Below are 25739 nucleotides of genomic sequence, written 5' to 3' on the forward strand. Positions count from 1 at the left end.
AGTCCTGTGGCATGTTGGTGAATTCCAAACGTAACCCTTCGGTGACAGTTTGGACAATCCAGGCATCCGAGGTGGTAGATGGCCACAGGTGAGAGAATGCCTGGAGCCTGCCCCCGATTGGGACCAGAGGCGGTGAGTCACTTACCGCGCCTGGAAAAGCGGCCCGCCGACTGTCTGAAAGGTCGCCTGAAGTTGGATTGTCGGCGACCGCGGTCACGAAAGGGCGCCCTGTCCGAAGTTGACTGGTACTGGGACTGCGAAGATCTGTAGTAAGAGGCGCCCCCGGCGCCTTGGTCTTGTCGAAAAGGCTGTCGATTATAAGGAACATAGCGCCTGTCCTGACGTCGGAAAGACGTGGGTAACACCTTCTTCTTATCCCTATTCTCGACCAGCACAGAGTCCAGGGATGAGCCAAATAAGGCAGGGCCCTTGTAAGGGGCAGCAGTCAAGCGCCATTTGGACTTGGCGTCAGCTCTCCAGTTACAGAGCCACAAGAGACGTCTTGAAGATACAGTCGAAGCTAAGGCCCTGGAAGCGAACTTAGCTGCGTCTAAAGACGCGTCAGCCGAATATTCAGCAGCTGCGACCAGTTTGGCCAGGTCCTGCTGTAATCGTGCGTCCTCCGGGGGAAGCCTGTCCTTCAATTGACGCAACCACACCAGCGATGCCCGATTAAAGAATGATGAGGAGGTTGCAGCACGAATGGCCCAAGCCGCCGCTTGGTGTGTTTTGCGAAACCCCATTTCGGCTCGTTTGTCCTCAAACTTGAGACCATCCCCAGCCTCACCTACCAGGATGGAAGACGATGTAAGACTCGCCACCGGATCATCAATTGAAGGTAACTGCAGGAGGGCATCCAGCGCAGGAGCCGAGGCATAGAGCTTTCGATCAAATGAATTCGGGCCCGACAACGAGGCGGGGCGGTCCCAAGGCTTTTGAACAACCTGGCAGAAAAGATCCGGACAGGGAACAAAGTCCTCATCAGGTTGAGGTAGATTGAACAAGTTACTGTTGGGGCCAGATGGAGTAGAAGAAGAGGAGCCCTGAAGAGGTGTGGAATCCATATTAGTGGCAGCTTTTGCCTTGCGTAGGAGAGAGCGAAACAAGGAAGGCTTAAATAGACCCGGAAAAGCCGGCTTGTCCTGAATCTCTTCTTCATCCTCTGACATCTCAAAATCTTCTAGGAAATCGTCCTCCCGGGCTGATTCAGGCACAAGGCTACAGGCAACAGATTGCTGCTGAAGTTGTGCACCAGGGGGATGCATGGAAAAGGCAGAAGTAGTGGGGCACGTAGGAGCAGAGAAGGCACCAGAGGCTTGCTGCAACCCCATTTGATACATATGGGACATGGCCTGGGTAAAAAAGGACTGAAAATCCACAGGCTGAGGGAACCCTGGGCCCGCTTCAGGGCGGAGGCCGGCTGCAGTGGGTGTAAAAGTAGTTTCAGGACCTGGCCTAGAAGCTTGAGAAAAATGGCTTGCAAAACTAGAGGAGCGGGACCTTACACTGGCCCTTCACTGATTAGTCGCAGGCATTGGAGCCTCCTGAGAGGTTGATGGGCCATCCTCCCTCAGACCACTGGCCAACAAATCTACATTATGAGAGGCCGAGGGCTCACAGGTCACCTCATGGCTCAAGCCTTCAGGAATTGGTCCTTGACCAGGGTCCTGGGCCCGTTGCCTAGCCTTATCAAACTGCTTTTCTAATGCTTTATGCCTCCTTTGGGCATCTTTATCTACTGTGGCAGATTTGGAGGACTTTGCCTGCCTGGAAGCCTTAGATTTCTTCCCCCTGAGCTGTTTAGGGGAAGGTACTGGGGAGGGGGAGGGACTCCTGTCCATATCAGAAGAAAGAGCACCTTCCTCCCTGTCATCCATGATCAATCACCCCAATGAATTATTAATTAATTGTAAATAGAACTTATCAATTCTATATATATGACTGTATATTGGTAATATAAATTGTAATATATATATCTATATGCTCTTATATAATTATTATTATTATTATTATTATTATTTATTTTTTATTTTATTTTTTTTATTTTTTTATCTTTAAATTGTAATAAATGCAAGAAAAATCTACAAGCACAACCAGTCTATCAAGATAACAAGGCAACCGCCCCCCCCCTTTTTTTTTTTTTAATTAAGAATGTAAATTAATTTAAGCAATGTGTACTTCCCTGAACTTTCAGGCACCCCTCTGCAGGCTGTTGTGAATTGCAGGTACGATCAGGACAGCGTCCCCACCTGCCAGCAAGCTAGCGACCCTGGAAACCAAAGCCCAGGTCGCTATGGCCACGGAGATCCAAAAACGTTGCCGATGATCAGGGCTCAAAATGGCGGCCCGCGAGGGGAAATTCCAGAAGTCCTAAGCCAGGCGAAACACAGCGCCTGCGGCCGGACTGAAGCTGCAGCAAAGGAGCAGTCACAATTTTCAAAGGCAGCTGATGAGTATGCCAGCCGGCAGGGACTCAAGCCGCTCGATCAAATGGCCACTAAGGCAAACCGGAGCCTCGCAAAGTGACTGGCAGCAAAATGGCGGCAATGGCGGCAATGGCGGGAAAACCGTTAGAAATAAAGCACCAGCCAAGCCAAGCCGCAAGCGGCGGCCGGAGCCCCGAACCGCCGCTACGCGCTTTAACCTTCTCCAAACGAAGGCAAACGAAGCGCAGCACTTTTAGACAGTAAATAAATAATATTTAGCCAATTCAGACAGAAATAACTAAATTAAGAACAAAATGCAATCAAGAGAACAGACACTCGATGCTATTGCAATGGCTGAGTGAAAAAGTCTGAGGAGGAAGCAGGAAGAGAGGAGGATGCAGCTCCAGAGGGATTTGATTGACACTCAGCTGTGCAAATAGGAGTGATCGTAACCCAGACTGAGGAGTGTCTGAACGGCGAGTAGGAAAATGTGCAGGTCTGCATTCTGATATATTGAGAGTTCTACAATGGGCACACCCCAGGGGTGTGCCCAATGCTTAACGCATTGTAAGCCGCCCTGAGTCTCCGGAGAAGGGTGGCATATAAATTAAAGCAAAAAAATAAAAAAATAAAAAAATCCAGCAGGTTCTGACAGGTTCTGGAGAACCAGTAGCGGAAATTTTGAGCAATTCGGAGAACTGGCAAATACCACCTCTGGCTGGTCCCAGAGTGGGGTGGGAAGGGAGATTTTGCAATATCCTTTCCCCAGGAGTGGGAGGGAATGGGGATTTTGCAGTATCCTTCCCCTGCCACGCCCACCAAGCCACACCACGCCCACAGAACCGGTAGTAAAAAAATCTGGATTTCACCACTGACACACCCACTGTGGCAACCATTTTCTGAATGGACAAGCTCCCCCCCCCTCCTTTCCATAGCAGCCATTTTCTTTGACTACCTGGGATAAGCTATCAGCATGTCAAATATGCCCATTGACCCAAAAGTCAGGGACTCCTGTGCTAATCAGGAACCAACTTTTCCAAAGAGCAAGTTCAACAAATTTAACAAAGCTGACACAAACTAAATTCACAACAAAGGTTATGCTTTACGGTGCTTAAAACAAAGTGAATGCCATCATCACATGAACAGGCACCAGACCTTGTCTATGGTGAACTCCTTAACTGTGGTAGTCCCAACATGTTCGTTCTCTACACTGCTGCTCCTCATTATGAAAAAAAAATAAAAATTAAACAACTAGCAACTACATTTGTAACTATTTGGAAATCAGGTTGTAACCTCCAGCGTTTTTTTTGTGTGTGATAATTGTTTATATCATTTCTTTGGAGGGAGGGCATTCTGCTTTAGGCTCAAACTTAAGCAATTCAGTTAAGTTTGTATGCGATGACTGCATTAGACTAACTGAATGAAAGTAAACAGATTCCCATTAATATGCATTGCCAATTATGTGCAGACACTACCAAGCCTGTGAACAGATGCTCATCTGTCCAAGTGTTTCCCCGAAATATTTCCACACAGCTTTTTAAAATACATAACTACATCAATGTAACTGAAAAGTGGCAATACCAATGGATTCAGTCCTAACAATGCATGAGCAGAAATACATTTCTGGATTTAAAGTGGCAGTTGTTTCAAAATATTTGTTTCATTCTTCAAAGCAAAATGAAATAGCTAAGCATCCCATGAGTCAAGCACATAATAAAAACAGCGTAATAAAAAATTTCTCTTATTCACATAAGGGAAGAATGCATTATTGGAACATGCTAGCACAAGTTCAGCCAATCTTGCTGCTTGGTTTCCAAATTATGAAACAAATGGACAGAGGGAGAAAATACTGAATCACAAATGATCATGTTCTAGTTACCGGGGTATTAACACATTTCTTTCTTAAATGTGCATGTACATGTAAATCCTGTGCTGCAGGGTAAACTTAAAAAAAAAAAACCATGTTTCCTGAGTGAATTGTGCAATTACACTGGTCACTTTCTAACAAGTGTCAAACAACCTCTTTTATTTCAATTGTTTATAGAGACCTTTCACTCCATTGCTAAGAGATAAATGTAGCAGACAAATGTTTAAAATGTTAATTGACTCCATTGTTCAAACCAGAAAAAGAAAAAGAAAACACTTAGCTCAGGTGATTATTTTTCAAGAGTTAAAGCTTATCCACAATGTTAATTTCCTTCTAAACCTGTAAATTTTAACATCTCAGACAGACTTGATGGATGTTCACCAGTTCTGAGCACCAACAGGAGTGTTTTATCAGAGAAAAACACTTTGGTGGTTATAGCTTTGAGAACAAGCATTCATTAAAAAGCAAATCCTGGAAGCACGTCGTAAATTATGAACTGCAAAAATATGAAGATTACCTCACATTTTCTTCACAACATTTAACGTTGTTATTTTCTAGCCCCCGTGATGGCGAACCTATGGCACGGATGCCAGTGATGGCACGCAGAGCCCTCTCTGCTGGCACGTACACCATCACCCCAGGTCAGATCTCCGTGGCGTTTCTTTTGTGAGCTTCTGTTTCTCTGCAAACAAAGAAACAGAAGCTCACGAAAGAAAAAGATCTTACCTCTTGCTGCGCTGCCGGTGTTGGGATGCCCCGCCTCCTGCCAGCTAGCTGGTATTCAGGTCTCTGCAACGCATGTCTGTGCATGCCTGTGCATGCGCGCTCACATGCCCGCACATTTGCATGTTCACACCTTTCAGTTTGGGCATGCCCGCGTGCGCTGTTTGGGCACTCGGTGTCGGAAAGGTTCACCATCACTGTTCTAGCCCCTCCCCTTAAGTAGGGGGTTCTACCTTACCAGAAGATAGCTCTCTGTGGCTCTTGGGAACATATACTCCTGAAATGGATGGATCTTAAAATATAAATGCTCTGATAATAAATAGTTAAGGGAGCTAGTAAGTAGCCTTTGATCTCCTTCCCCCATCAACTGGGCACACTTTAAGGACGGATAGAACCCTTCCTGAGCAACAAAACTGCTGCTGCCTTCAGGACAAGATCACATTAACCAGATGCATCTTGGAATATTCGAAGCAACTATCTTCTATCAAGATCCATTTTGGTCTAGTGATTAAGGATCAGGCTATAAACTACGTGACCATGAATTCTAGTTCCATCTTGGACAAAGCCAAAAAGGTTGCCTTGGGTTAGTCACATTCTCTCTGTCCTTTGAGAATTTTTTTCAATCTATGTTTAATTCTGCAATACTGTGATCTGCAGTGTAACCTGACCTTTATCTAAAAATTGACATTTCCGTTGAGTCCTGCTCAAGATCACAACAATTGTACATGCCAAAGGGACTCAATCCTTATCACTTTTGCAATTCTGGAAAGAATAGCCCCTTACCTATGACAGCAAGAAAAAAATTGTTCTAAAACTATTCCCATCTTATCGCAATAATTTTCTAGTAGGTACACACTGTACCAATAACATTTTCACTTAAGTCTTTCCAATTAATCTATTCTGTGAGGGATGGTTAGCACCACGAAGTGCTGGACAGTTTAGAGTTAAAACATGTCTGCGCTTAGTAATTAATTGTGTCTCAAGATACTTGTCACTGACAAGATATATCTTAGTTAAAAGGCAACATTGCTGAGGAGATATATTAGGCCAGGGGTCTGCAACCTTAAACCATTTGGACCCGTTTTCCACAGAAAAGAAAACACCGGGAGCCACAAAACCTGGGTGGGTGTGGCCAATTCGATGTCACTCACTCCCATCCAGTCACATGACTGTCTCTCTCTTTCTCTCTCTCTACCTCTGTCTCTATCTTTGTGTCTCTTGTCTCTCTCTCCCCCACTCTCTCTGTGTGTCTGTCTCTGTCTCTCTCTGTTTATCTTTCTCTTTCTCTTTCTCTCTCTTTCCCTCCCTCCCTCCCTCTGTTTATCTATCTGTCTTTCTCTCTCTCTTTCCCTCCCTCTCTTCCCCCTGTCTTTCTCTCTCTCTCTCTCTCTCTCTCTCTGTCTTTCCCTCTCTCTCTTTCTTCCCCCTCTCTCTTGCTCTCTGTCTCTTCCCCACTTTCTCTTTCTCTCTCTGTCTCTTTCACTTTTCCCTCCCCCTCTTTCTTTCCCGCCTTCTTTCTTTCTCTCTCTTTCTCTGTCCCCTGGGGGATGAGAAGGAACCCCTGAACTGGTGCTAGGTGATGGAAATCTGATGTCCGGAGGTCAACAAGCCCAGGAGCAGCTCATTGATGATCAGCTGGTCGGCTGAGAGCTGAAGACCAGCTGGCCAGCGGGGAGGCAGGGCATCACAACACCAGTGGCTCTGCAGGAAAAGTAACTGGCACCTGGGAGGCGAGCGTGAGCCGCCACTGACGGTCTGCGTCGCAATGGGCTCCAGAAGGAGGGGACCCCATCTCTCCCATTGTGAAGCCTGCTAAATGTCACTTTGTTGTGCAAGGCACTGTGAGAGCAGCAGGCAGGCCATGATGGCAGCAACAGCAAATACACCGCAACAAAGGCGGAATGCTGTTTTGGCAAGTGCAGGGTCACTTCGCTCCCGCACTAAGGCCCCGGCCACCGCCACTGCCGTGAGAGGGCGACAGCTCTTTTATCCCTCTGCCGCAACAGGGCAACAGGGAGCCACAGCAGAGGGATGAAAAGACCCACATGCGGCTTTGGAGCCGTGGGTTGCCAACACCCGGATTAGGCCAACAAAACTGCACAAAACAATGTGTGAGTGAGTCCTAATATAGAGCAGCAGAGGTTAGAATCCAATGTTATAGCCTGTCATTAACAAATTTAAAAGTCAAAGACTAATTAATAACCCTATAAATATGATATATTACTATAACATATGCAGCTGAGTCTTACAATCCAACTTCCTCTAACATCTTGGTCTGCAGAATTGCAGCAATTTCTTTATAGTTACTTCAGTTCTACTGAAAATCATGTGTACTTTCACAAACTACATAGAGCCCTCATTTTCCAAACCCCAGAACTATTAAATGAGCCAAAAATATGAATTCCTAACGTACGAAATAAATGAATGTCAACTTATGGCAAATATATAACCAAAAATTATACAAAATTCTATTAAAAGCTGATGATAGAAACACTGTTCTTCATCCAAATTGAATCCTAGCTACAGAGCATTTCAGTGAACATTTCTGGGGAGTCTCAAGTTTAATTTCAGAGGAAATGGGAGTAGTAATAGCTCATGACAGAAAACAAAGTAAAAATAAAAGAGTATATGCAGCAGGATATTTAAGTTTAAAAAACTAAATTTTTCAAGTTTTGTATTCTCATATGTACAGTTGCAAGTTACATCTCTTATCTCTTTCATACAATCCTGGTTCTTAGTCAAGTCTACAAATTTACTAAACACAGAATCAAGCAATTTTTTGTAAATTTGTCGAAGAGTGCATACAGGTAGTTCTTGACTTACAACCATAGTTTAGTGACTGCTTGAAGTTACAATGGCACTGAAAAAAGTGACTTATGACTCTCTTTCATACTTACAACCGCTGCTGCATCCCCATGGTCACAAGATCAAAATTAAGATTTGCTTGGCAACTGTCTTGTATTTATGACAGTGACAGTGTTCCAGAGTCATGTGATCATCTTTTGCAACCTTTTGACAAGCAAAGTCAATGGGAAAACCAGATTCATTTGACAACTGTGTTACTAACTTAAAAACTGAAGTGATTCACTTAACAACGATGGCAAGAAAGGTTGTAAATGGAACAAAATTCAATTAACTGTCTTGCTTAGCAACAGAAATTTTGAGCTCCGTTGTGGTCATAAATCGAGGACCACCTGTATAAACTCAGAACTGAAATTTCCTTGGCTTTCATTTTAAAGTTACCTTATCATGGAATTTTAACCACTTATTCCTACCCCTCTACCAAAATGCTGAATCTCAGTTGACTAATTTAGTGTTCCTAATACTGTAGCATCTAATAAATGAGAAGATTGTAATACCCACTGATAAAAATACAGAAATTATTCTTCATTATTAGAACTATGATATGAATGAGGAAGAAAGAATTAGACTTTTACGAGAAGAGGTGCTATTAATTCAGAAGTTCGTAGTTAAATGTTAATTTACTACTTTGGTCCAGGTTTCATAAAATTATTAAACTGAACCATGTAAAAAGTTATTTGGCCATGGCAGAATTTTGTATATTATTTATACATTAAATGCTCCCTAAGAAATATGCACTGATCTGTGGTTGAGAAGATTTCATGACACCATGACAGATACTTATTTCTGAAATTAATTTCACCCTGAAAAAGCCTTTATTAGATAGAGTTAGAAATTTGGAACAAGTACCGGTAGTCCTTGACTTACAACCACAATTGAGCCCAAAATTTATGTTGTTAAGTGAAAATTTATTAAGTGAGTTTTGCCCCCATTTTATGACCTTTCTGGCCACAGTTGTTAAGTGAATCACTGCAGTTGATAAGTTACTAACCTGGTTGCTAAGTGAAACTGGCTTCCCCATTGACTGAAGGTTGCAAAAGAGGATCACCTGACCTCAGGATGTATGAACTAGTTGCCAAGAATCTGAATTTTGATCACGTGTTCATGGGGATCCTGCAAAGGTTGTAACTGTGAAAAATGGTCATGTCACTTTTTTCAGTGTCATTGAAATTTGAATGAACTTTGTAACTGTACTCACAATAAGGAACAGTACTCACGTTTCCTTCCGTGCTGAGGTAAATGAGATTCAAGCATGAAATATCAAGTCAGATCATCTAGGCCGGGGTGTCAGACTCATGACGGCACATTGTCGTCATGTGACATATTGCAACTTTTTCCCCCTTTGCTAAAACGAGGGTGGGCGTGGCCAGCGCGTGACGCATCTGGCCCGAGGGCTACAAGATTGACATCTCTGATCTAGGCTTATGAAGATCTTTTGGATAGCAATAGCCTAAAATTTCCGCTTACTTTTAAACTGAAAATATCATGAATGTTTAAAGTAAAGCAAAAAAAATAAAGCTAATACCTTTCTACAACTTTATTTCTAAAAGAAAAGCAATGAGCAATACATTTGGAATAGAAAAATTAGTCAAGTAAAAGAGTCTCTGTCCATTCCCCATGCTATTTTTTTATTTAAACAGCATCATCCTATGGCTGCTTTCATTAACAAAAATCAGGGAAAGTAATGTGTGACTGCCCTGAATCATGACCCCTAGCTTACTAATCACTGAAACAACCACATGAGATTTCATTACTCATTACTTTGGTAAATAGCAATAAAGGGTATTAGAGACAGTTCACGGGTTTTGAAAAAGTAGTCAACTTCAAACATCCAACAACTGACCAATAATTCACCTAACATTTCTCCTGGAATGTTCATGAATTAAGTATTTAGAACAAAAGTAACATGATAAAAATATAGCATATTTTTAGACAAGCAAACACGATGTTCTTCAAAATATGGGGAACTTCGGTCCTTTTCCTGACGTACTTCTCCCCTCTTTTATGAGAGAAATAAGAAAAATGAAAAGCAAAATCTATTGTTGCTTGAATTTAACTTCTATTTCAAAAGAATGATGGGCATTTTTGACAGCTAAGCTTTTTGTTGCTATCCAGCATTTATAATAAAACAATTTTCAGGCTAATCAGAACGTTAAAAAATAGTTTCATGATAAACATGATATATAACAGGTTTGCCTGGTTTCAGGGCATATAAGGAAGGCACTTAGTTTCCATGCTGTAGAAATCTTTAAGAAAGAACACTACTGATTCTTATTCACCACTCTATCCATCCATCCATCCATCCATCCATCCATCCATCCATCCATCCATCCATCTAAAGTAAATATATATTGACATAAAGATGACAATTTATATGTACCTTTGGATTATCCAAATACTTGCCTGGAATATATCCCACTGACAATGTCATTCTGAATGGAGTCTTCTGTTGACAAATTGGGGCCAGCAGCCTTAGAAACAAGTAAAACCACCAGACCTCTCATCTGCAAATTGTTCCTGGTGTCGGACACAAAGCCCCTAGAAAAAGAGGAAAAAAGAATCAAATAATCGAATAAGTCCAAATAAGTCTATAGAATTATCATAAATTTATTTTTTGTCCATTGTGTTAGCTTTACAGAACATCAAGCACTCATTGTTCATATAATATTCCCAAATGGGTGCTTCAATGAGTTACACAGGTAGTCGTCGACTTATATCCATACATTTAGTGACCATTCAAAGTTACAAAAGCACTGAAAAAAGTGACGTCTGACCTTTTTTCACACTTACAACTGTTGCAACATCCCCATGGTCACATGATCAAAATTCGGGCACTTGACAACTGGCATGTATTTATGACAGCTGCACTGTCCCGGGGTCATGTGATCAACATTTGTAACCTTCCCAGCTGGCTCCCGACAAGCAAAGGTAATCAAGGAAGCCAAATTCACTTAACAGTCACAAGATTCACTTAACAACTGCAGTGATTCACTTAATAACTGTGGCAAAAATGTTGTAAAATGGTACAAGTCACTTAACAACTGTCTTGCTTAGCAATGAACATTTTGGGTTCCATTGTCATTGTAAGTTGAGGACTACCTGTAGATCCAATTTGAATAACCATTTAAATACTGAGCAGATTATTTTGAATTTGCTGAATAATCGTCATTTCTGATCATGTAAAGATACTTTAAACCATGATTCAGGCCACTTTTCTCAATGTTTCCCATTCTGAGACCTCTATAGATTGTCAAAACCACTACTACAGAATTCCCAATTACTTTGTCTATTGGTTATTCTAGCTGAGCATTCTGGAATTCAGAGCTTTAAAGCTTGGCCAACAACGTGTCAACAGAAACCTCCCTTTATTCCAAGTTATACTTTAATTTTTAAAGATTCTTTCAATTAAAAAATAACTAAATTGAAAATTGGTGTGCCAAAGCTAAATGCCAGCCTCAAGCTGAATTGTTACTTCCACTAATGTTTCTTGTCCCTCCATATACACCAGAGGCCTTTGTAGAAAGTCAAAATGACACAAGATTGAATCTCAGGGCTTTATTGGAAGTATACCTAAATTTAGAGAGTACTAAAAATGTGGGGTTGAGTTCTTAAGGAGCTATGCAAAATCAACTTCTTTCTGAGAGCTTCAGAAAATATTAATGTTCATTGTGATTCTTGAATACTATAATAAATTAGCATAACCTAGATAGCTAGTTGATCTCAAAAAAGCTAACCAGGATCAGTCATGGACCCACAGGGAGTCTCAGCGCTATGAGCTAGATTGAAAAACCAAACAAAAATTCAAAAAGGGAATGACAAATTATTTTAATTGTTGCCAAGAACACTATATGAACATCTTTTATTTTTTGAAATAACAATTTTAAACTAGCCAGATGCAGCAGACTTAGTTGTCTTTAAACCAAAAAAAGAAAACTGAATAAAATGTGGTTCTGGAAAAACCAATATGTATTTCCCACATTTGATTCTGTTTATTAGAACTTCTTGATATATATTTGATCTTTGACTCATTGTATTTGTATTTAGTATTTTTTACTGTTACAAAACTACTAAAGCAACAGTTCATGTATTGGGGGCATTGTGTTCAAGAGGAAGGTTCATTTTATGTAGCATATACAGAAGGGTGTAAAAATGCAAATAAAATTAATATACTATAGCATTAGAGATTGTATAGTTAAGCAGTTAACCCTGAAGGTATTTTGCAAGGTGTACAACTGATTTAAATGAAATCAGTATTCAAACTAGGTGCTCAAAATTCTAAAGTTAGAAGAAAACTTCTGTCTACACATCCATCTTCATTGAGATTGAATGAAAATGTAAATGAAGTCAATTATCATATGACAGAAAAAATGAGAAAATACATAAAAATAGAATATAGAGACAGTGAAGCACCAATCTCTGAAATACTTCGTTTTTGTGAGAAAATAGCTAATTCATAGCAACTCATGCAGAGAAATAGTGGCCACTATAGTATTAAGCAAGAACATCCAGTAGGTAGAAATTCATATAATATCCATGTATATGATCTAAACCAGGGGTGAAATGCTCCTGGTTCGGACCGGATCCCCCGATCCGGTAGCGATGGCGGCGGGTGGTTCGGAGAACTGGTAGCAAAAATTCCTGCCTCCACCATGCCCAGCTGAACCGCACGATCATTTCTACAACCTCTTCCGATGAAAAAATGCTTTTAAAAGTAAAAAAAAAAGCCTCTGATGATTGCGCGGCTCAACTGGGATCATCAGAGGCTTTTCAAAGCATTTTTTCCTGCAACCTCTTGGCCGAAGAGGTGGAAAAAAAAATGCTTTGTAAAGTCTCTGGCAACTCCCAGCTGAGTTTCCTGATTGGCAGAGAAGCATTTTTTAAAAAGCCTCTCTGACGATCCCAGCTGTGTTCCTGATCGGCAGAGAGGCTTTTCAAAGCATTAGAAAAAATGCTTTGAAAAGTTTTTTTTAAAAAAGTTGGCCACGCCCACCCAGTCACATTACCACCCCCCCCCCAAGCCATGCCCACAGAACCGGTAGTAACAGATTTTACATTTCACCCCTGATCTAAACCATCTAGTGTTTTCTAAGATTATTTATGTTTCCTTTCCAAATTGTGACCTAAAAAACTTCTTTTCTAGCCATCCAAAGTTATAAACCGACTTATATTAAAGACATGGAATCAGTCCTCACTAAAGTTAATTGCAAGAGATTTGAAACAAATAAACCCTACGGTAATCCTCCTTTAGTAATCAGAAACTATGGCATTCACTTGAAATGGCTTCAGGGGTCATATTCACATTCTACCTGAATCCATGTCCCTAGAGATATTCAACCCATGTCACAGGTACATAAAAGTCTTCCACATGGTGCAATTATTCTTGATGGGTATGTAGCAGAAGACAGGTTCCTCTAGGGGAAATAGCGGCAGCACACATGGAACTGGGCGCGCACGTACACACACACACAACTTAACATCAGAGTCAGATTCCTTCCTAAAACCTTGGGCAAAATATTACCACAAGTGTAAATATAAACTCACAAGATTATAAAGTAGCTTATTCTAGTTTGTCCATCCGATTACTATTAAACACTATGCCTTCAAGCTAAGATTGAATTAGACCTCTCCACTGCAAATCCAGGTTTACAGAGCAATTAAACAATAGGAGGGAAAACACAATTATTCTCCGTGGTATTCTTGTGAGAAAAATAAGTTTTAAAATTAAGAAATTGCTATGTAAATGCAGAACTCTTTTTAATGTTCTTGACTTGCTATAAAGAGAGGAAGCCTAGCTCAGAAACAAGCATGCTATTGAAGTGTGCTGATAAAAAGACTCGCACCACCCACACAAACTGTAACACTGGATAATATTTTTTATGCTAAAAGAATTACACCTCCTACTACTGTCCATCTGTTTAAGAGAATAAATCAACCAAACATAAGCATTATGAAAGCTCTGTATACAGTACTTAAATTTCCAATGTTTAGCTAGTTCTCTTCTCAGTAGAGATAAGACATAAACCTATAATTCCAGTGGTTTCTATTCATTGAAACATTTTTGGCAAAAAGAGGGACAAACTTTGGAGGATAATTTATACAAAGGCCATTCAACAATTACATTTTAGCAATCATATCAATAGATCATCAAACAAATCAGTGTATACTGCAAAGGCTAAACACATACTTTTTAAAAATTTTTAGAAGAATTCAAGGAAGAAATTGAAACACGATTAACAATTCACCTCCACACTTTAAAATACAATGTAATTTTAATGGCAGCATTTACAGAATACATTAAATCTGTGTTGCATGTGACAAGGAAAATAAAGTGAATAATTGCAAATTATCTACAACATATATCTAAAAATATAGAGAGTATAAATGAATTTCTGTGCCTTAGTGGAATATTCATTAAAGATTAAGAAATTTTAAGACACACAACTACTGGTAGAATAAATACATGGTCTGTTATAAAGAATGAATATTGAAAAAATGTGAAATAAGCTCTGTATAGATTGTCCCATATCTAACAAACAGGGTAGTACAGAGTCAAGAGTCAGCAGTAACATAAAAATAAGTTGAACATGGAAACAAAGTACGTACTTAGGTGCATTGAAAAACATGAGAAGAAAGGATCAACAATTAATGGATGCTGAATGACTGTGGACTGAAAAGAACAGTGAATGAGCAGTATGAAAGAAATGCCCTGATATAAATTGATTAGAAAGAATAAACTAGAAGCTGCAAAACAAATATATGATGGAAGAGCAAGTGGATTAAAGAGAAAGGGAAGACTGAGAAACCATGGTTGGATTGAGATTATTTGTACCAGATATAAATGCAGACACAAGAACTGTCAGGAACCTCTTATCCAAAACAAGATTTCACGATGACTGTACATTACCTGTGGAGGGAAGCTGTATAAGCCTAGTAAACGATGCAGCTACTTGAACATGTTTCCTACAGTTACCTTCTGAACTTAGATTTCTGAACTGCTCTAGTAGGTATCAGAGCTGTGCAAAGCATTTGAAAGAGTGCTCTACAATTTCTATTTGCACATTTAAAAAGCATATTTTTTTTTTGCACTGTTAAAGCAGTTATGTCTTTCAGAAATTTTAAGGGGTGGCTTAGAAATTAATATATCTGTCATACATGATGTTTATTGAAAAAGCTCAAAGAAAAGAAAAAAAGTAAACAGGTCCAAAAAAAGCACCTATACAGAAATTCCAGTTTGTAAGATCTATGTTATGATACTTTCAGTCTCTTGCACAATCCCATCATCCATATAATATGATTGTGTACAAAAGCAGATGACAGTTAGTTTAGTAATTAAAGTATCATTGTTTCCACAATATCAAGCAATCTATTAACTGTGAACAAAGATTACATTTTTTCACACAACATAGATATTGAACTCTTTACAGTTAATAATTTGTGGGAAAGTAACTTGAAAATTCTGATATATTTCCCATAGATGTGTTCATCCCTGAGAGAGCTCAAGATTTCAAAAGGTGAGACATTTAAGCAACTTGTGGTTTTGGAAATGTTCGTTTCCACAGCAACCAGCATCATTTTCTTTATATAGCATTATAAACAGATGGCAAAAAGAATGCCTGTGTTTCTTTGCCAGCATGTCAATAAAAACTTTAGTATTATAGTACTGTATATTTGAATTATTTAACAATTCAGGTATACTACCCACAGAACTTACTATTGCAGTCAAATGTTGGTAAATTTTCATTCTCTCACTATACATTTTGTTTCTTAGGTAATCTTTTGTTAATTAGCTATCTTTTGTTAAATTCCTTCTGACACCCACATTTTCACAATACAGTATTTTAAGACAAAAGAATGAATCTTTTTCAGGAGACCTATAAAAATCTGAATGGAACACTTAATGAAATGAGAACTGATAAATTGGTCCCTTTCAGACTTAATACCAAATCAGGATTTCAGTTACATGAACAATGCAATGGCCCTCGAAATTGCACTACCACTTCTTTTTCTCTACTCTTCCCTTGCAGTCTGCATTCTCCTAAAGAAAACCATAAAAGAAAACATTTTCATGTGATCATGAAACTAAACTGTGCACAATCACACTCTGCTCATCTACCATCTACATACTCAAACCATTTTGATGTTCTAGATATGACATGAAACCACAAGTAGTGGATTTACAATCACAATTGGGATTGGGAAGACTGACATAATTCAGTGAGGTAAGATGTCATGTGACTGCAGTGACTTACAATGACAGTCCTGGCATAAACACACCCCGCCCCAGGAATCCCCACCCCAGGAACCAGGAATCACACGTTGTTAAGCAATTCTCACACACATCCAAGCCAGTCTGGGCTCGGTCCCTTCCAGCTAGGAACCCAATAAGGGAAGCAATGCCTGCCTCCAAGTCTGGTTTTTGAGTGTCCTACAGTCTGCCTTCTGGAGCTGCAAACAGTCCCAAAATCATGCAGCTTTGGGACCAGAAAATGCTCCAGAAAATCTCAGCCAATCCAGTCCACCCCAGCAAGTTATGTTGTCTTCATAAAGCTGAGCTGTCACACATCCTTCCTCCATGTTCGGCTGATAGTCACATTTACAGCCTATCCAGATCTTCTATGCCCCACCTTACTTTCTACCTGGACTTTCCAGATAGCTTAGAGTACATTAAACACACAGCTTTGAACAACAGTCGGGAAAATAATTAAGGACACATTCAAATCATTTTCATCCAAACACTGAGGCACGACAGATTCTTTGGAATACATGGAGACCCTGTGAATTTAAAGTAACAGCACAACTCTACTGGTTATAATGTACATTTCCTCTTTCTTACGTGCACACACATTCATCTACGCTTATCTACATCCTGCTCAACTAGTTGCCAAGCCCTAGATAGAGCAGGGGTGGACAACAACAGCCCCTTTATGATCTGTGTTCTACACTTTTCAGAATCTCTGAGCCACCATGGGTGGCTCAGAAAATTTGGCAATTGAAATCCACTGGCCAAAAAATAGCTGTACACCCCAAACTAGAGGGATGGAAGCCGCCAAGTCTGGATTCAGAAATGACTCAAAGAGTGAGCAGGATTCAGGAGCCATTTACCTCCAAAATTCTTGATGATACAAGCTTGGTAGCTGTTGATGGGACTTTTGGGGAGGGAGTATTCCATGTACACAAGCCCAACTGTTTTGGCCTGGTTCAGGTGATATTTTTTCTTTTGTTTCCTTAACAACTTGGTTCCTTCTTAACAACCTTCCCAAAGGGATCTTTTAGACAAGATTCCTGGCTTTTGTCCAGCCTGCTTACATGTTGATTTTATTGTTCAGTATGGCTGCTTCAGACTAGTCTCCCACTGCTATCTTTCCGAAAGCTTTCTGAAGGAAATGCAGCTTCAGAAAGACATTGCAATTCTATTGTTTATTTTAGTTCTGGAAATATTGAAAAGAGAAAAGACAATATGAGAGGATCATGGGAGTAAAGATTAAAAAAGAAACTTATGAATTAAAGATTTTTGTGGGTGATTTGGTGCTGGTTCTGGAAGATCCTTTAAAGAGGATTGAAATATTAATGAGAAATTTTTTAAATGGTACATTAGGTTTTAAAATGAATAAACAGAAGATGAAGGTGTTAACAAAAATATGAAAACAGAACATCAAACAGAACCGATAAGTAAAACAGGTTTTAAGATTGAGAAGGTAAAATATTTGGGCATCATTATTGCAAACATGAACTGTATGTTTTTTCAAAATAATTGGATTAAGTTATGGAATGAAGTTAAAGATATGTTAAGATGGGAGTAATTACAATTGTCATTGTTTGGGAGAATTCCTGTGATAAAAATGTCTTCTTGACAATAACTGTTTTGACAACTGATGCACCATTTAAATGGTAGCAGAAGAATATATCTAAATGTGTGTGGTAGAGGAAAAAACTATGAGTTAAATATAAGCTGCTACAAGATGCAAAGTCAGGAGAAGGACTGGGTTTTTTTGCAGCTAGCTTTTGGGTTTCAGTGAAAGAGTGAAATGCTGCTGAAAAACAAAGCTTTGAAGTTAAAAGGACATGACCTGAGATTTGGGTAGCGTGGTTATATCTGTGATTAAGGTTAATACGGATTTTAAAGACCATTATGTTAGATTTGCCATATTGAGAATATAAAATAGATACAAACTACAGGGGTATTTTGGGTGCCCCAAAATATCCCTGTAGTTCTCAGCATAAAGGCAAATAATAAGAAAACACAATGGTTAATTTATCATGAATTATCAGAATTTTGTCAAGGGGTATGTAAAATAAAATCATGAAAACTGGTGGTAGAGGGATAAAATTATCAATGGTTCTCTTATATACAATTATTAGAAAGATGTAAAACAGACAAAAGAATTTATGGTTTTAAATATTCTGTGAAACAGAATTGTGCCACAAATGGTGAACATGTAATTGCTAAAATGCATACACTTTTACTGAAAGGCTGTATGATAAAATGGGCTAAAATTTTTTGGTTATAATACACAGATGCCACAATGGGCAAATATGTGGTTGAAAGGATTGAAATTTACATTGTTATAATCTTAAAAATAATGTTTATAAGATGTAAGTTGGTATTTGTCACCAAAGAAATTGTCTAGAATGTATAAAGGCACTTCAAATTTATACTGGGAATGTGAACAAGGGTCTTTTTAATTACCTTTGATGCACGTGTAAAAAACTAGAAAATTCAGGATTCAAGTACATACACTGATTCAAAGGATCTTAAAAGATTAATATACAATTGAAACCAGAGATTTTCTTTGTGAGATTGGTACACAAACAGTTGGAAAAAAGTCATAGAACTTTGGGTATGGAACTGAAGGGAGATTATTCTATCCATAAAAATTGAGAGATTTGGCATTACTTCCAATGGAAAATGGTTGAGAAAATGATGCATCTTGCTGAGAGCGCCATATTCTTTGAGGAAATACAGTATCTACATTTATTATTGACTGGAAATCCCTTATAGACTTTTTGTACAAAACAGAAAAAATGAACATGATTTATGGTTTTGATGATTAAACCAAATAGATTATAGAAAGAAGAGAGTTAAGTTGTAACCTTAGAGTAAGAGGTAAACGTACACTTCTACTTATAACTACTATACCGAAAATTGGAAACTTTAGTTTGTATAAAATATATATTAGTTTTTATATTTAAAAAATATTTAATAAATGTATGTATCTGCAATACACATACACACCTTTTTATGACCCTTTAATTCCTTTATTCATGTGGAGTTGGGGTGACTGAATGAAGCTGAGTGTCTACTGGCCAGAAGCCCTTCCTGATGCCTACTTGGAGTTCACAGCAGATATTTTCTCTTGGCACCCTGAGAAACATCTGCCGCTGCCTAGGATTGAATTCTCAACCTTTCCAGTGGAAGGTGAGCATCTTCACCTCTAGGCCACAGTGCTACTCTAAGTATGGATGTATATTTTCTAATAATTTGAAAATATTACTGGTTCAAATTCAGTGCATATATCCTTAGTTTTATTGCGTGGATGTAACTGTATTAATATGATTCCACTACAAGATGTAGTGTTCATTTTATACCAGAATTAAAGGGGGCGAGAAGCAAGGACATGAGCATTTAATGCTAGAAGGAATAAATGATTTCTCTACCTTTTTTTTTATCACAGAAGTGAGTATACCCCCTCACATATACAGTATATCACAGAAGTGAGTATACCCCCTCACATTTTGTAAATATTTAAGTATATCTTTTCATGTGACAACACTGAAGAAATGACACTTGGCTACAATGTAAAGTAGTATACAGCTTGTATAACAGTGTAAATGTGTTGTCCCTCAAAATAACACAGCACACAACCATTAATCTCTAAACTGCTGGCAACAAAAGTGAGTACATCCCTAAGTGATAATGTCCAAATGGCGCCCAAGTAGCCCTTTTCCCTCCCTGGTGTCATGTGCCATGTTACAAGGTCTCAGATGTGAAGGGGAAGTAGGTGTGTTAAATTTGGTGTTATCGCTCTCGCTCTCTCATACTGGTCACTGGAAGTTCAACATGGCACCTCATGGCAATGAACTCTCTGAGGATCTGAAAAAACGAATTGTTGCTCTACATAAAGATGGCCTAGGCTATAAGAAGATTGCCAAGACCCTGAAAGTGAGCTGCAGCACGGTGGCCAAAACCATACAGCGGTTTAACAAGACAGATTCCACTCAGAACAGGCCTTGCCAAGGTTGACCAAAGAAGTTGAGTGCCCGTGCTCAGCATCATATCCAGAGATTGGCTTTGGGAAATAAATGTATGAATGCTGCCAGCATTGCTGCAGAGGTTGAAGGGGTGGGGGGGTGGGGTCAGCCTGTCAGTGTTCAGACCATATGCTGCACGCTGTATCAAATTGGTCTGCAGGGCTGTTGTCCCAGAAGGAAGGTTCTTCTAAAGATGATGCACAAGAAAGCCTGCAAACGGTTTGCTGCAGACAAGCAGGCTTAGGACATGGATTCCTGGAACCATGTCCTGTGGCCTGATGAGACCAAGATAAACTTATTTGGTTCAGATGGTATCAAGCGTGTGTGGCGGCAACCAGGTGAGGAGTACAAAGACAAGTGTGTCTTGCTTACAGTCAAGCATGGTGGTGGGAATGTCAAGACCTGGGGCTGCATGAGTGCTGCTGGCACTGGGGTTCATTGAGGGAACCATGAATATCAACATGTACTGTGACATACTGAAGCAGAGCATGATCCCCTCCCTTCGGAGACTGGGCCGCAGGGCAGTATTCCAACATGATAACCACCCCAAATAAACCTCCAAAATGACCACTGCCTTGCTAAAGAAGCTGAGGGTAAAGGTGATGGACTGGCCAAGCATGTCTCTAGACCTAAACCCTATTGAGCATCTGTGGGGTATCCTGAAACGGAAGGTGGAGGTGCGCAAGGTCTCTAACATTCACCAACTCTGTGACATTGTCATGGAGAAGTGGAAGAGGACTCCAGTGTCAACCTGTGAAGCTCTAGTGAACTCTATGCCCAAGAGGGTTAAGGCAGTGCTGGAAAATAATGGTGGCCACACAAAATATTGACACTTTGGGCCCCATTTGGACATTATCACTTAGGGGTGTACTCACTTTTGTTGCCAGCAGTTTACATATTAATGGTTGTGTGCTGCGTTATTTTGAGGGGACAGCACATTTACACTGTTATACAAGCTGTGTACTACTTTACATTGTAGCCGAGTGTCATTTCTTCAGTGTTGTCACATGAAAAGATATACTTAAATATTTACAAAATGTGAGGGGGTGTACTCACTGTTATACAAACTGTATACTATTTTACATTGTAACCAAGTGTCATTTCTTCAGTGTTGTCACAAGAAAATATATACTTAAATATTTACAAAATGTGAGGGGGTATACTCACTTCTGTGATATACTGTATAATAAGTACAGGCTTATTTTTTTATATTCTGAACCAAAAATTGTATGTCCATACGTACATACCCAATTTTAATTGGCCAGGCTACATTTGAATACCAGAAGAATTCCTATACATTTTTATATCTTCCAACAAAGTTTTAAGCAGTTCATCAAGATTGGCAAGTCCCATCTTGGCATTTTTGTCACACCCCCTGCTAGTTAACAGTATTTACACATGCCACACTCACCAGATTCTTGGCCATTTACAATAATGACAGCAAAAACAAGGTAAAAGGGTTAAAATTCCACAGTAAGATTAAATAATTCAACACAGCCATCACTCACTATAGAAAATTTGGAGCTAACCTTTAAAGATAGACAAATCAATAACAGTTCTGCTCTGATCTAATTATAATAGTATACAGATATTTAGATGAAACATTTAAAGAACTAAAGATGATTCATACTAATTACCTTATACAATTTACATTTTAAATTTTAAACAAAGTATAAGGCCTCAATAACTGTCTTTTTAAAATGAAAGCTAGTTATTTTAAGAATTTTTAGAATCCTAGTCTATTAAAAAGTAGAGGTATGTAAAACCATACTAGCACATTCATCATCTCCTGCCAAAAGACATGGGGAAACTGCAAACCAATACTCAACCACTGGGGGAGGAGCAAGCACTTTACAATTAGTTCCCTCCAATAAGTCTTTATATTCTCTTAATTTTATCAACTATTTTGCTTTGCTTTATTAGATCCTAAAAATATCTGTATGACTAGCCCTCGATCATTACTGGCTGAGAACTCCATACTTCTCCACATAGGATATTACAATGGGGAAAAAACCATCAACAATCGTTGATTTATGATGTTTGTGTATCTATATTTTTCTTGACTGTACACCGCCTTGAGTCCTATGGGAGAAAGGCGGTATAGAAATATAATAAATAAATAAATAAATAATGAATTCTGTGGTCCTTACATACATACTGTCAGCTTTGGAAGCCATATTAGGCCGGAAGCTTCAATGCTGCCACCTCCTCATGTGTGGGAAACTAGGACAGGAGATTTAGGAGAGGGGGTTAGTAGACATAATCGCATTCTTCCTGTCGGTCAAGGTTAGGGCATCCAGCATCTGGAGAAGGAATGGTCAGGGGGCTGGGTTGAGATGGAATGGACGTTGATTGGAGCATGTGATCGATTGGGGAGAAAGGGGATGGTTTTGGGAGCTTTGACTTACTGAAGGAAAACCTGGGCTTTTCAGATTCGGGATTTCCCAGATGTTCCAGTTTGCCTATTCTAGTAAAGAGAACTTTGGAAAATGCTTGCTTCTGCGTCTTTACTTGGACTTGGGTTTTTTCTGGAACGCTGACATATACCCATTTTAACTGACAAAAGGAAATATATGTTAAGGAACAGAAGGACAAATTCATTGGGTCATCAGCTATCTTTTAATCAATTATACTGAATCAAATAAAACATTTTTTTTCAAAATTGTTATATTAACAAATTACTGAGCATCATCAAATAGTTTTAATTTTTAGCGGTATATCTTTAAATCAAGTTCCTTAGAATATACTAAGATATCAAACTTAATACCAAGACATTCAATTCCTTGAAGCAAAGTACTCTCAATATTATGTTTCATAGTTCTTCCTGAGAAGTTAATCCAAGTGTGTAGAAGTGCCACTGAAGCCTATAAAAAGTCAAAATATATCTGGCACACTAATAATTTTTTTAAAGCCTCATAAAATGATTTTACCTGTGTCAACTAGAAAAATAGTATTTTTATTTTTCTTTTGAAATCACTGTACATAGTTCCTATAATTTTACTGATTCTTATTTTATAAAGGTACTTTTGATAAATTCCTTTATGATGTAATAATACTAACATCATACCTATTTTTGGAAAATACAGGTAGTTCTTGAGTTACAACCATTCATTTAGTGACCATTCAAATTACAGCAGCACTGAAAAAAGTGACTTATGACTATCTATCACACTAACGACACTTGCAGTATCTCTATGGCCATGTAATCAAAATCTGGGCACTTGGCATCTCGCTCATATTTAAGACGAGTGCAGTGTCCCAAAGTCATGTGATCACTTTTTGTGATCACATGACTGACAACCAAAGTCAATGGGGAATCCAGTTTCACTTAACCATCACGTGACTAACTTAACTGTGGCAAAAAAGGTTAGAAAATAGGGCAATTTAACAACTATCTCACTTAGCAACAGCAATTTTTAGCTCAACTGTGGTCCTAGAGTTGAGGACTACCTGTAGTTGCCCCAAACTACTTATCTCGGCATTATTAGAAATCCATTGTAAGTAATCCATTTCATTCCTTTATGAAATAGATCCCATCTATTTCATAAAATAATAAACAGAAAGGTAGAAAAGATGAGTCAGTGTAAATAATATACTGCATGCAAACTAACTAACATAATGCAGTTCCAATGGTAACAAAAAAACACATGGAGCCAACTCTGAACAATTCAGAGTGAACAATTTTCTTGACTTTTTTTTCAAAAAGAGAGGCCACAAAAGTATAAATCTCCAGCAGAAAAATCTTGATGAAACTAATTCCCTATGAACCTCTACACCAGACTGTAATCTTCTCAAGAACTTAGCGTATCTTAATGCTCTTTGCTCTATGACATTCAGAAGCAACATACTGGTAGCATCTGCTCTAGAGTTAATTCCAAGCAACTCTAATTTAAAACTTCAGACAGCCAGTGTTTACTCAGTCAACACAGGTAGACCAATACTCAGATTCCAAACAAGGAAGTATCATATATTCAGTCAAAGAAACACAAGAAGTTTTGGGCAGCAGAAGAGTTCTAATTATGGAAGAGCAAGATCAGAATGTTAATAGAAGTCAGAGGGAGGGGAATAAGAGCATTTGGATGTAATAAGAACTCCTGGCAAGACTTCAAAGGCTTCCTAGAAATGTATTGGCCAACAAAGACCAGTTGAACGCTCACCTGGCGGTGTTAAGCAACGGGTGGTTGGTTCCCACCAATTTGCGCATCTGCATGGCGATGTTGCTCAGCTCGTCGCTCAAGAGGCACCGGAGGCTCATGAAAGAGGTCGGGTAGCCCACAATTTTCTCGGCCTCCGAAACCACTTTGCTCCAATAGGAAGCCGAAGAAAGCGAGGGAGAACTGGAGAAGAGGCATCGCCGCTGCCTGGGCTTTCCACATCCTTCAGCCCAGAACTGGACAAGTATCCGGGAGTAACTTTTAACATAAGGTGACAGCAACACCGGGCGCATCATCCTACTTCCAAAAAGCCGAACTCGCCCACGTGGCTCTTGCTGCCACTTATCCGCCCCCGGAATTGTATCTGTAGAACAAACAAGCAGGACCCGCTGCAGGCTTGATCATCGGTATCAAGTTCTACTCCAAAGTCCTCCAACCTCTTACTACCGGTAGTTTTGCTTCTCTCCGCTGGTATTTATGCGCGCCTTTCCGCTTCTGCCCCGCCCCTTTTTGGAATCTTCTTCGTCCTGCCACGGAGGAGAATTAGCACTACTCCCGCTTTATAAACTCCTTAAAGTCGGTGGGTGGGGTCGGAGTGTAAACTCTGCTCTAAGTAGCCTTCCCGGTAACCGAAGCAGCACGCTAATCTCATGGAGGCAGCCATTTTAAGTGTCGCAAAATGACAGACAGGGAATCGGGGAAGTTACACTTTTGCACCGCTTCTTTACCTTACGGTATTGCCTGGGAGTACAATCCTCTCTGGAGGAGGACGAATAGTTAGTACGGGTCGTAAGCACCGAGGTCTGAGTTACAAATCGCCATCGGTCTCCAGGTTCACCGTAAAGCGTAAAGCGTGATTCCTGAAATGCAATCTCCAATCCGGTTGCATAGTAAATACTCTTGAAAGTTATTCCTTGAGTTCTACTAACTATGAATCGCCGCCTCTTCTTCTGTAGGAACTTCATAGAAGAGACTTTATAGAAGAAGAATGCAATGAGAAACCATCGTGTTAGATCGCTGGTATTTTTGAACTCATCCCGTTCGCTTGGATTTTTGTTTTTTATTGACCCGCAGAATAATTTGCTAAATAAAACAGTCCCCGCTCGAGCAATCTGAATTTAGAATATGTGCGCGTTTTATTAAACTAAGTATTTTTTCAGTGAAACATGTCCCCATGGAAGTATAGCTAAAACTATGCAAATGGAAGCAAATTATTACTACATTGTATGTATGTATGTATGTATGTATGTATGTATGTATGTATTTATTTATTTATTTATTTATTTATTTATTATTTATTTATTTATTTATTTTTTATTTATTTATTTATTTATTTATTTATTTATTTTTCAAACTTCTATACCGCCCTTCTCCTTTCGGACTCAGGGCGGTGAACAGCCAAGATAAAAAACATTTACACATAAAAGTTAAAAATAGATTTAAAATAATTAAATAAAT

At 39.3% G+C, this 25739-nt stretch overlaps 1 protein-coding gene across 2 annotated transcripts in view; it reads right to left on the reverse strand.

The window, feature by feature from the left end:
* PDSS2 (decaprenyl diphosphate synthase subunit 2) overlaps nucleotides 1-25482 on the reverse strand; it is an 89424-nt gene extending 63942 nt beyond the window's left edge. Inside the window, exons 1-2 of one of the 2 annotated variants that reach the window (XM_034409104.2) lie at nucleotides 24285-25482; nucleotides 10282-10416 (exon numbers count right to left, since the gene is read on the reverse strand). In XM_034409104.2, coding sequence (XP_034264995.1) covers nucleotides 10282-10416; nucleotides 24285-24577 — 428 coding nt within the window. In that variant the 5' untranslated portion in view covers nucleotides 24578-25482. The remainder of the gene's footprint in view (nucleotides 1-10281; nucleotides 10417-24284) is intronic. The other variant, XM_034409105.2, reaches the window with a different exon arrangement.
* Between the last annotated feature and the right edge of the window lie 257 nt (nucleotides 25483-25739).

The sequence above is a fragment of the Pantherophis guttatus genome, chromosome 1 (genome assembly GCF_059756535.1).
Source record: "Pantherophis guttatus breed Tessera chromosome 1, ASM5975653v1, whole genome shotgun sequence".
NCBI classification, from domain to species: domain Eukaryota; kingdom Metazoa; phylum Chordata; class Lepidosauria; order Squamata; family Colubridae; genus Pantherophis; species Pantherophis guttatus.